General features: G+C 41.4%; 1 protein-coding gene across 2 annotated transcripts in view; it reads left to right on the top strand.

Moving 5' to 3' along the window:
* fh (fumarate hydratase) overlaps positions 1-12,359 on the top strand; it is a 37,028-nt gene extending 24,669 nt beyond the window's left edge. For both annotated transcript variants that reach the window (XM_069931001.1, XM_069931000.1), the window contains exons 6-10: positions 1,110-1,275; positions 1,961-2,164; positions 6,324-6,451; positions 9,108-9,261; positions 12,150-12,359. In XM_069931001.1, the coding sequence (XP_069787102.1) occupies positions 1,110-1,275; positions 1,961-2,164; positions 6,324-6,451; positions 9,108-9,261; positions 12,150-12,292 (795 nt within the window). In that variant the 3' untranslated portion in view covers positions 12,293-12,359. The remainder of the gene's footprint in view (positions 1-1,109; positions 1,276-1,960; positions 2,165-6,323; positions 6,452-9,107; positions 9,262-12,149) is intronic.
* The last annotated feature ends 440 nt before the right edge of the window (positions 12,360-12,799 follow it).

Genomic DNA, 12,799 nt, shown 5'->3' with positions numbered 1-12,799 from the left:
TCAGATAACTAAGAAATTCCTTTAAATAGCTCAGTAAAACTATCAGCCAAATACTTGTATCTGCGAGAAACAAGAAAGAACGCAGAAGGTTTTTCAAGCATGAATAATGTTTAATTTTTACCTGAAAATGTGATGTCTGCTTACAAAATAAGATAAATGCATAAATTTAAGAAAAGATCATTTTTTTCAACTTGTGCCGTCATGTCGGCGTCAAATTTTTTTTCAGGTAACTGAGGATTTTGGTTGTGTTTTTTAATTGGATAAACAGAAACATACTGTACTATATTTTCTGTATTATTGCCTGACTATAAAGGGATAAAAAGAATGCTTGAATTTAGATCAGTGTTTAAAGAAGGTGATTTAAAGGAAGGGATTGCTGGTCCTCAATGGCTGAAGGTAGGGATTGAATCTGTCGGTCTCGAGAAGGTTTTAGGCATAAGGAAAGGGCAAAGCTTTGAAAGAATTTGAAAGAGACGCTGAGAATTTAAGCATCGAACTGTGCAGCGCCTCACAGTGTCCAGCCAGATATGTGCTGACTTCAGTGATGACAAAACAAAAAGGTAATTTCAAATGTTAGTGTTCATTGACCATAGTTGCGCATCCCTGGGAAAATCAAACACTCTTTAGTTAGACATGAGATTATAATCAAACACTGTAAAGGTACACATGGACAGATTATTCTTATTTTGCATTGAATTCCAATGTAGCTGCAGTAGATTTTAATCCTCCACAAACCTCCCCACCACTGTATCCTGCACCCCCCCCCCCCCACCCTCCTCTCCCCAGCAGTGCTCACCAACAGTTTTGCAGCTTCTTTGAGGGAAATTTTTATTTGTGGGAAAACATTGTTGATTTTCTGTAGTGTCCCATATCAGGAAATGAACTGTGATTGGCCAAGTGAGAGAAAGCTTTCATGCCATAAATCTAAGTTGATTTTGAACACTTGACTCTAAAATAAAAGGTTAACTTGTTAGCATAGTCTCCATAAAACAATTCTTTTCAGATTACTGTGACCCTGGTAATCTGCTATGAAATAGTCTTTCAAGCAGCCTGATTTACCTTTAAGATATTCATTGGACTTCACAGCTTTTGGTGTTCATTCATTTTAGGAATTTAGTGGCTACGTACAACAGCTAAAATATAGCATGGAACGGATTACATCTGCAATGCCAAGAATGTACCAACTAGCGGCTGGTGGGACTGCAGTGGGAACTGGATTGAACACTCGGATTGGGTTCGCGGAGAAGGTGGCTGCCAAAGTTTCAGAGTTCACAGGTCAGACTGCACACGAAACAGTAAATGCTTTTTTAAATGATTTAAAATGTTTAAATGGTGTAATCTTCTGCAATGCAAACATGATTATGAAGGGAACAGATCCAATACTGGACATTGCAGAGAGCTGGAAGGGGGAAAAAAAAAGCATAATTGCTGATTAAACCAAAATAAAGCTAAAAATGTGTTCAGTGTTTTTTTTTTCAGACATTAAAACTCTTTGTATTTTGGATCACAATCCTGGGTGAGAACTCTTCTTTGGACAACGAATATTGTATAACAGCAATGAATACCAATGGGATTCATCAATAGGCCCACTCTGTGATACAAATTCAGATGCTATATTTTGAAAGAATGGAATTTAACAAAACTGGAGACCTGCACTTTTTATATTTTTACACACCAGTCACAAACATATTACTTTGTATATTAAGGTGTTAATTTTTCCTTTCATTTGCTTTTTATGTCCCTTGCCTCCAGCCATCTTGCAATAAAATAAAATTCCTGCAACTGTCACTCAGCATTATAAAACCAATCTTGCTTTGATTAGCCATACTTCTGTGTGGAGGGATTAAATTGTCAAATGCTGGGAAAGACCTTTTGTAGGGAAAAACTGACGGTGAAAACTGACATTCAAGCACACACTACAATCAATAAGCACTGAAAATAACGCTGCCTTTGTTTTCAGGTTTGCCATTTGTAACTGCACCCAACAAGTTTGAAGCTCTTGCTGCACACGACGCCTTGGTGGAACTGAGTGGTGCCATGAATGTTGTTGCCTGCAGTTTGATGAAGGTGGCCAACGATATTCGTTTTCTGGGCTCTGGACCTCGTTCTGGTTTGGGGGAACTCATTCTGCCTGAGAATGAGCCAGGGAGCAGCATCATGCCAGGTAATTCTCCAACCTATAGTGACTGGTAGAAATTTACAGAATATACATGTGGCTAGATTGCCTTTTTTTAAACATGAATGCACAGAACATAAAGTTTACAGCTTTTCCACTACCCAAGAGGACAACGATAACAGACCTCAATGACTACTGCCCTGTTGCACTGACCTCCACCATTATGAAATGCTTTTAGCATCTGGTGATGGAATGCATCAAAGCACACCTCGCAGAGAGGCTGGACCCATTTCAATTTGCCTATAGAAGAATCCATTCCACAGACAATGATATCGCCTTATCCTTTCACCCTGTCCTCACCCACCTGGAGAATGATGCCTTATTCAGCTGCTGTTCATTGACTTCAGTATACAATCATTCCCCAGAGGCTGGTGGAGAAGCTGTCCTCGCTGGGACTCAATATCCTTCTCTATAACAGGATTTTGAACTTCCTGACGGAAAGTACACAGTCTGTCTGGGTCAGTAGCAGAATGTCGAGCTCCATCACGCAGACCTCTAGTGCACCTCAGGGCTGTGTGCTCAGCCTCTACCTGTTTATGCTACTGACCGCAGCTGCAACAGTGTCAGATCCAACTCCAACAGTGTCATCAAGTTTTCAGATAACGCAACACTAGTTGGCCTCATCAGCATCAAAGGTGGAAAATCTTGTGATATGCTGAGAGAGTAACAACCTAGGTCTCAATATGGTCAAGTCAAAGGAGGTGATCGTGGACTTCAGGAGGACAAGGAATGACCACCATCAACAACTGCATTGGAGAGATGGAGAGCACCAAGTTCCTTGGAGTTCGCTTATCTAGTGACCTATTGTAGACAAACATCATTTGTCAGGAAGGCTCAACAGCAACTGTCTTCTTGAGAAGACTGAAACAGGCAAGGCAAAGTTAAGCTACAGGAGCTCTATCGAGAGCGTCCTGGCCGGCTGCATTACAGTGTGGTACAGTTGCAGAGAAATGGATTGGATGTCAATCCACAGGACTGTAAGAGCAACTGGGAGGATAACTGGAGTCTCTCTCACCACCACAACCCCCTCTGTGATCTACTGGGATCATTGTCTGAAGAGGGTGCACAAAATCACTGAGGACCTTTTCCACCCAGTAGAGGATTAACCAGCACCCGAGCCCTTGGCTGAGCTTTAGTAAAGCCCCCAGGTGGGTGACATTGGTGGGGGGGGCATTCACCCACTTTTATGATAACCAACTATTATCATCGAAGCAACTCCATATTTTATTATGTTTTTGATTCCTCTCTCAAATTTAATGTCTCCATCAATGCAAATGATGTTTGAAGTACAAATTACTTCATCATTATTCAAACACAAAGCGTTTTGCAATACCAGATTAAAATTTAGAAACGTCATGTATTCGCTTTGCGACATCATTTTTTTTTACTTTGTAATTACACAAATACTGTACCACAGGGTCACAAAGTAACTGCTCATGCTGGTAAACAGTGACAGCAGATTGTCAAGGGATATATGATCAAATACACAGGTTCTTCTGTTCACACACTGATTGGAATCGAGACATTTACTTTGGCCTCAATCTGATAATGTAGCTCAATATTAATTTTAGCAGGCGATTTTGCTACCGTCATAAAACGACCGGAAATATTTTTTTTTCCAGAATTGATAATTATAACTTGAATAATAGGTGTTTTTATTTCTACACAATAATGCACATCTCCATGGAGGTGATCCCCTATGGTTAGATTAAATGTTCACTCAATTATGAGAGTATCTAGCAAAAAATTGGCACTCTCCATTCCATTATTCATTTCTGAACTTCAAAATTAAAAAAGTGTAAATAATCCGATGAGAATTATGTTTTATTAAAAGTCCATTGCAGATAGGCTTCACTAAAGTCCACGCTAATTTGTATGAATATTACCACTTTAGATTTTTTTTGGTCTCGACATTGAATTCAATCAGTTGTTGGTTTGTTTTTCAGCCTGTAACACATTGCCCTTAACTTAATTTCTGAGGAGGCCAACAGGGAACAAGCACCACATCGATAATCCACTGCCCATTTCAGAGAATACATTTGCATGGTGCTTTTGTTTGCATGTCCAGAGAGGAGCCAGGACATGTTTCAGTCCTTGGCCCACGTATTAAGAGTGGATTTTATCTTCTGTTTATTTCACATGAAGGCCAAATCAGATCCAACAATTTTATTAACATTAGATTTCTAGTACTCCCACGTCCCACCCCTGTTTGAATAGAAAATAAAATATTTTAAATATTTTATAAAATATAAAATAAAATAAAATATTTGAATAGAAAATAAAAATTCATGAAGTGTATGGGTTATTTAAACTTACCTGCATTATGATTACAATTGTTGGATTTAACAATATAATGACAATTGGGTACATAGTTACGGATAGAAGGCAGGTGACGACAGGCATGTGCGCTTTCCTTGCGCTGGCACAGGCAGAGTGGTTCCAGCTATGTGGGAGATGATGTGTACGAAGACAGCCATTGATCCCACATTGGGCTGCTGCCCTGAGCAGGCCCGTGAGGTGCCGGAGCGGACCGATGTGGTGCTGGAGCGGCGCTCTGGTGAGCTCCAGCAACACTACACCACTGTATCAATAGGTATTTTCACACTGCCATGTAAAATGGGGATTCCCACGAAATCTTCCCGAGAAGCTTCCTGTGAATTGATGGTGTGAAAATATCGGACCAGGAAAATTACCGCGTAAAATGGGGATTCCCAGGTAATTTTATGGGGCCACCCTCCTTCAGCGGTCTGAATCAGCAAATGGCCAAGCAGGGGAAGCGGAGGCGTGACGTCAGCAATTGCGTGCCACGTCATCATGTTGTTATTTCAACAGTTAAGCTTGTCAACCTCAATTTGCCTTCAATAAATCATTTAATTCTGTTAATTGCTCTGTGTGTTTTGACACACACTCACACACACACTCTTCCAACTTCTGGTGGAACTCCTGTGAGTGCATAATGCGTCACTCACTATGTCATCGCTGGGAGCGTGACCCCCCCCCCAAATGGAATTCGGACCACAGTGTGAAAGACCCGGGAGGTCCTGCCTTCCCTTGAATTTCACCTGAGTCCAAGTAGGGTCACCGCTTGCCCGCAATGTGAGAAAACCTAATGTCTTCTACACCAACCCTTCCCCCTTGTTTTTTTGATTTCAGTGAATAGGTGAAAACCAATCATCAGGGGTGTTCAAAGCTACAAATTGTTGCAATTTTAAAATACTTTCAATATTGTGGCTTAGTTCCCTTTGGCATCGTTAAAATATCATTTCTATTGTTGTAGGCTCTTATTTCTATTGTTGCTTGAAGGCCCTTAGGCTTCAGCCTACTCAGTCTAATGGTTAGTCCACCACTGCTTCCGTCCTGCATGCAGCATCTTTCAGCTGCTCCCATCAGGAAAGAGGTACAGGAGTATTAGAGCCAGCACCAGGCTGAGGAACAACTTCTTCCCACTGGCAGTGAGAATAATGAACGACCAAAGGAACTGCTCACACTAACCATCTGCGACTCTCATAATCATGAAACATTAAAAAAAAATTATTTGTGTACATCAGTACATGTTGTGGATATGTATTGTTTGTCTGTAGGTGTGTTTTGTCTGGTTGTGTGTCTGTGTATTTTGCACCGAACACTGTTTCGTCAGGTTGTACTTGTGTAATCGGGTGAGAATAAACTTGACTTCCTTTGCAAAAGTGATGTGAAAGAGCAAATTTCTACCTTCAAGATCAAACTGACGTCTGCAAAATATCTCAGTTGATTCGTGGACTTAAGAGATCTTTAGCAGAGCAGAGCATTGATGTGCGTGTAAAAACAGTCCCAGTTCTTTCCAGAAGTACATGACAAATTGCCTGGCTCTGGCACAATATGTAATCATTTTTAAATCCCTTTCTTTTAGTTAGTGAGGACTCCAATTTGAGTTCAGAGGTTTTGAAGCCATTGGCTGCTTGGAGAAACATCAATCCTTTTTGAGTACATGCAGAAAATGGGATGTGGAGACCCACAATAAATGGTGTCATGAAAAGGACAAAGGACGTGCTCATCAGAGGCAGTTTCATCTCATTCTTTTTCAGCTGTTGTGTTTTTGAGTTTAAAATGGAGTAAATAACATTTGAATTTCTGCAAACGTCAGATTTGATTTTCTGTGTTTTGAAAGGCAAGGTGAACCCCACCCAGTGTGAGGCTGTTACGATGGTAGCTGCCCAGGTCATGGGAAATCATGTCGCCGTTACTGTTGGAGGAAGTAACGGCCACTTTGAGCTGAACGTTTTCAAGCCCATGATGGTAAGTTAAAGCTGACTTTTTTTTTTGGAGTAATTTGCAATTGGTCAGTGAATGAGTCCTTTCTCATGGTATAATATAACAAAAGAATTAGCTGTCTTTGTAAAGTTGATTGGTTGTCTCCTAACTGCAGTCTAATTTGAGGCATATATCCGAGTGTGCTTCCAGTGATCTCTCACTCTCTCGTCCACTCTTTCACGTACACCCACATTCTCATACATAAATAATAGTTCTCTAACCTTGTTTTGTCTTTATGATGGTGCGGGAGGGCTAAATAGTTGTTTTCTTTTTTAAATTTATTCCTCCCTCTGCTTCATATTCTCATCCAAAGCGGTTTGTTAAGGCCTGGGATGCTCCCTTGAGTTTGTTGATATTCGAATTTATTGTCCTAGGCATGGCCCTTTTCCTGCTGTGAGGAATAATTATTTAAATTGTTACCATGGATAGTCGCGATACAGTCCATTTGGTCAGTGCAAGTGTTTCTGTCCTCACAAACCTCGTCCATTTCTGCTTATTCTATCTCTGCCTGTCATCATATCCCACGTCTCCTTTCTTGTTCATGATCAAGCTTCACCCTTGCAGTGCTCTCATCCATTCCAAGTGAATGTAAGCTCGACCTTTGCACCAATTTCTGGAATCCATAAGAATATAAGAAATGGAAGCAGGAGTTGGGCATCTGGACTGTCGAGCTTGCTCCGCTATTCAACAAGATCATGGGTGTGGACTCAACTCCACTTACCCACCTTTTCCTCATACACCTTAATTCCCCTACCACGCAAAGGCCTATCTGTCTTAAATATATTTAATGAAGTAGCCTCTACTGTTTCCTTTGATAGAGAATTCCACATATCCACGACTTTTTGGGAGAAGCAGTTCTTTACCTCCATCTTAAATTGATTCCCCTGAATCTTTTTTATTTTTTTTTTCTCACCCCCTAATGAGGGTTGGGTGGGGGTGTGGGGGGGGTGGGAAGAGTCTCCAGCCTGGGCCCGGGAAGATGGGGGGGAGAGGGAGTCTTCAGCCTAGGCCTGGGAAGATGGGGGGTTGAGGGACTTCATCACTCACTGCCCGCCTTATTCAACCCCCCCCCCCCCATCGCGGGGTCCAAGGGGAGGGAGGGGGCGCAAATGACGAACGGTGCGCGCGCCGGCAGCCAGTCACGCCCTCGTAGCTGGGGCTGCGAGGACGCGCGCGTGCTGGGGCGGCTGCTCCCCAACTTACCGTCCCCCTGAATCTTGAGACAATGTCCCCTAGTTCTGGTCTCTCCAACCAGTGGAAACCCACTTTCTGCTTCTATCTTACCTATTTTTATATTTTCTTTGTAGTCATACAGCATGGTAACAGATCCATGCCACCCAATTACACTCATTTAACCTCCAACCCCATTACATTTTGAATGTTAGGAGGAAACTGGAGCACTCGGAGGAAACTCACACAGACTTGGGGAGAACGTACGAACTCCTTGCAGACAGCGCAGGATTCGAACCCTGGTCATTGGCACTGTAACAGCGTTGCGTTAACCATACCGACTATGTATGTTTCTATAAAATCCCCTCTCATTCTCCTAAATTCCACCAAGTATAGTCCCAGGCATTTTAATCTCTCCACTAGGCTAATTCACTCAGCTCTAGAATCACCCTGGTGAAACTCCTTTGCACCACCTCCAAGGCCAGTCTACCCTTACTCAAGTAAGAAGACCAGAACAACACACCATACTCCAGCTGCAACCTCTCCAGTGGACTGTACAGTTGCATCTTTCTTTAAAGAGCTGTAGAAATCTAGCTTCATAAATATTGTTTTATTTGAAGAAATATGGATTTAGTTTAACAGATTTGTGTTTCAGATGTGGAGAGCAAAGAGGTACTTTTATACATTCAGTTTGGTTATGCAAGAAAGTTAAACCTTTTTGGGAAGAAGTTGTAAAGTTTTTGAGAGATTTGTTCAAAATAGACTTGCAATTGGATCCAATGATGTGTTTATTGGGTTATATGAATCTATTATCTGTAGAGTCATGAATGATTAAACTGTATTTAGCTTTTGTACGATTAGGGTTAGCATTAGTGAGAAAATGTAGAGCTGTTACATGGAAGAATGATGTACAATTGAGTCTACAAAGATGGTATAATGAATTACAGTCCTGTTTATATTTAGAAAAAATAACATATAATTTATGAAATAATTATTCTTTTTTTGTTGATATGTGGGATTTATATTTAGAATGTATGTCTATCGAACTTAAATAAATGTTGTAGAGTTGGCACACCAAACAGTGAATATTTAATACCCATTTTTTAAGGCTCCAGGAAGGGAGTTTTTTTTAGTTTAGTAAGGGGGGGTGTTTGTAAGTTTTTTTTTAAATTTGTTGTATTTGATTTGTATTTTACAAAACTATTAAATAAAATTTTCAAAAAAAAAATTGTTTTATAAAACAAAAACTGTTCTTTATAGTAAAGACCATTGAACGGTGTGTGCTGGATTGTGTTAAAAGTGCTGAGTTCAAATGAGAATTAATCTCTCAATCTGCTCTACCTTTGCATCAGGTTAGGGAAAATATTTCACAGTATGGTGACAAAGCTTGACTAATGTTTGGATTTTTGTATTAACTGTAGGTTCTAATCTCCCAAGACAAATTGATGAGATTTTTTTTGTTCTCTTCCAGATTAAAAACGTGTTGAATTCAGCCCAGTTGATTGGAGATGCATGTGTCTCCTTCACAGACAATTGTGTGGTTGGAATTCAGGCTAACACTGAAAGGATTAACAAGTTGATGAGTGAGTCGCTGATGCTGGTGACAGCATTAAATCCACATATCGGTAAGGGAATAGTTAGTGAATGGTTGATGTTATTTCTTTGTCTTCGATTTAGGGAAGTGCTGACTGTGAGTTAGAACCAGAATGAAGTACTTGGGAACAATATTCCGGCTGTGGTTGACTGTCAATGCATGGTACATGACTTCAGGTCTGATTTTAGATTCTTATTTTGCTTACTCTATGTATCATAAACCTAGCATGCCACCATGTAATGCTGTGTAAGAATAAAAGGCAAAACAAAAGCATTTCTTATCTTTGAAAGAAGATCTTGACCTTCACAGAAAAGAATCTCCTTTGACTTGAATCAGGGGAACGAGTGAAAGGTTTACAGCGGTTCTTCAATAGTGTTGTAGACTTAAAAATAAGCAATTCTTTCAGCAACTCAAAACATTTTGGATCTGTTGTTGTCGCCAACATTGAAAAAAATAACAGGCAGTTGACTTGAAAGACAATAGTACACCTGGACTGGACATATTCAGGTAACAAGGTGAAAACCAAAAATGGAGTCTCAGAAGTTACACGTTTTCTGTCAATCGGGAGAAATGTGGATGGGGATAATTGGATGTATTACGATGGTTTATTAACTCTATACAATCAGTATTTCAGTTTGTTATACAATGAAAGGAGGTGTAGGATGCTAGGCATGCTTCCTATTCATTCTTTTGGGATGCAGGGATTACTAGCAAGTCACCTCACTCATCAGCTATTTGCCTTGCTTGTAATGCCAGCATCCCTGAGAAACTTCCCGTGGTTTTCAAGCGAACAGGCTTTTGTGTGGGAGTTACTAAAGTCATAATCAATCACTAACGCAGACAGAGCGCCATTAATCTCATTTCCAACTGTGTAGCAATTTAATAACGCAGGCCTACGTAAAGTGTGGTTGGGGTCTCCAGCTTTTGATCTGTTTGGTGAGCTTAATTCTTTCCCAATGTCATGCAACGAGAATTGAGTAGGCTGACAACTGTCTTCAGTGATGTTGGACCCCGGGATAAGGTTGAAAGCTCTTCTGCAGGAAGTGGATGAAGATAGGTACAGATGTTGTTGAGGATATTTCACTAAACTCTCCAGCTTAATCTTTTAACGGTCCACTGCTAACCAGGGTTGAAAGTGTTGGGCCTGCAGAACTTTAATTTGTGTTGGTGGTGGGCTAGCTTGGTTCTGTCCATCTTGTTTACTCTTGAGTTGTGGGTTCATCAGCTTGCATCACGCTTTTGGCAGCAGTTCCTTTTGGTCCATATATGCTTGATTATTCTGTTCATTCCTCATCTGATTTTGCACATCTGGAGGAGTGAGTGATGCTGGGTCAACAGATAACAGTTTCGGGGTTCACGTTTTGCTGGGGAGTGAGTGATGCTGGGCCGACTGGTTACAGTAGGCACTTTCAAATTGCATCCCCTAGATAGCCCTCCTAGGACCCAGGTGAGATTACTGGGTAGTGTGTGCCTCCTACACCTTTCAAACAGCAGCCTAACCTATCTGTTAAATTACAAACCCGGTGATTTAAGGGGGATCCTGCCTCTGCTATGGCGTGGTGAGTGACGTGTCATGCAGTCACAGGCAACCCCACAGGGAATCCCCTGTTCCTTGTGTTCTTTCTGTTCCCTTTCTTTTAAAAGTTCTCCTAAACACCATTTACCCCCTCCCCCACACAGTCATCAGGGGTGGAGGGTGGTGCCACGACGTGCCGCTGCCCTGAATGGGGTGGGGGGGGGTGATTGCTGCCGCAACATGCCACTCAATGTGGGAGTGCAGGAGCAACGGCCATCTTCCTTACCCATAATCTCCATGCTGCTGGAACCGCTCTGCCAACTGCCAAGGTAGATCTGGGACCCAGGTGGATTTTGACCTGGCTTGCCCTGTTTGGCCCTTTCAAATGGTCTTTCACCCAGTAATTTGCCAATTTGCCAGGTTAACCCCATTTTACAAGGCATTTTGAAAGGGCCTAGTGTCGTGGTGTACACTCTGTTGGACTCTGTTGGGGATGAGCAATGCTGGGCCAACAGGTTACAGTGTCTTATATGTTCCGCTTGTATCTTGCATGTTGTTTTTTTTTTGAACTGCTGAATCTTATGGCACTTTGATTGGTAGTTGTGATGAATTGTAGGTTGCCAGTGTCAGGGTGAGACTCGGTCTTCACAGTGGCACAATGAGGGAGACCCCAATCTGAATGACCGATTGGCATCGGTGAAATCCACATGTTATTTTGATCTCACAACCAGCCCTAAACTTTTGTCCTTCAGGTTACAACCAGTTTAGATTGTGAATTATTTAGTGATGGAAGTTGAAGTTCCCCACTGTGTCAGTGTATTCTGTGGCTTTCTTCCCCTCACAGCGTCAGCTCCATTTGATGCAATCATATGGAGAACTGTTGATCCACCAGCAGAGAAAGATTGCATAGCTGCTTATCTGCAAGTTTCTTTGTATGCATGCAATTCCGGAGGACTGCAATTATTGTCGAGAAACCTGAAGGCTATTTCCAGTCACTGTTCCTGTACCTGTGTTTTGGCTTGATTTACACAGGCAGTGCCTAGATCATTATCTGGTTGAATGTGAAAGTGCTAGCCATATTTCGTTGATCTCTAGATAGGCTCTCTCGACTGTGACACATCTGCACGTGCTTGTCAGCTTGTGTGTTTTTTTATTCCCACATTCTGATTCACTTTTCTTGCACTGTATACTTCTTGACCAGTCGCCAGAGAGAGACCTTCTACAGCAGCTGGTGTACATCTTTGAATAGCAAGCACCATACAGTATATTGAAACTTGGAAATAGAGCACACTTACATGGATTACTTTGTGGAGAGATGTGATGCCCTGCTTGCCAGTGAATTGGTGTGCTCTGGACTGTTCACAACCAGGCAGTCATGGTTTTTAATTTCTCCTTCTTAACAGGTTACGATAAAGCAGCAAAGATTGCCAAAGCAGCCCACAAGGAAGGCACAACATTAAAAGAAATGGCTGTCAAGTTGGGCTTCCTTACAGCAGAAGAGTTTGAACAGTGGGTTAAACCACATGAAATGCTGGGCCCTAAATAATTGTTACCAATACTCTAGATCCAATTGTCACATAAAAATGGGAAATAAATATTTTGCAAAACTCTAATTACTGTTCTTCTTCTATGCTAATGCGCGAGGAGAATGTTATATTCTGTTTTGGGACTGAACACTGGAGGTGTAGTGTAAGGAGGAGAAAAACACACCGTTAGATAACTCTCTGTATTCTGACTGATGCAGTCAGTGCTACTAATTGAAGAAGCCCATTTGGTTGTGGGTCTTCTGCTATGTGCACTGCGTTTCACAACAGCCACAGAGGTACCACAAACTACATTTTGGACAGTAAATGCGATAAACGCTACATCTGAAATCACTTCCATTGACTTCAAGGAAGCTGAATTTTTTTTTTAAATAGTTCATTAAAAATTTTTGGCCATACATGCAGTCAATTACAAAATTAAAAATTACAAGTACCAAAGTAAATCCAGTACTTACTCCACGATGGTTATGCCCTAACCCCTACCCACCCACCCAAGAAAAAACCCCAAA

This window comes from Narcine bancroftii, chromosome 4 (genome assembly GCF_036971445.1).
Source record: "Narcine bancroftii isolate sNarBan1 chromosome 4, sNarBan1.hap1, whole genome shotgun sequence".
Lineage (NCBI taxonomy): Eukaryota > Metazoa > Chordata > Chondrichthyes > Torpediniformes > Narcinidae > Narcine > Narcine bancroftii.
The sequence above is the reverse complement of the archived record's forward strand: the minus strand, read 5'-3'. Positions and strand labels throughout refer to the sequence as shown.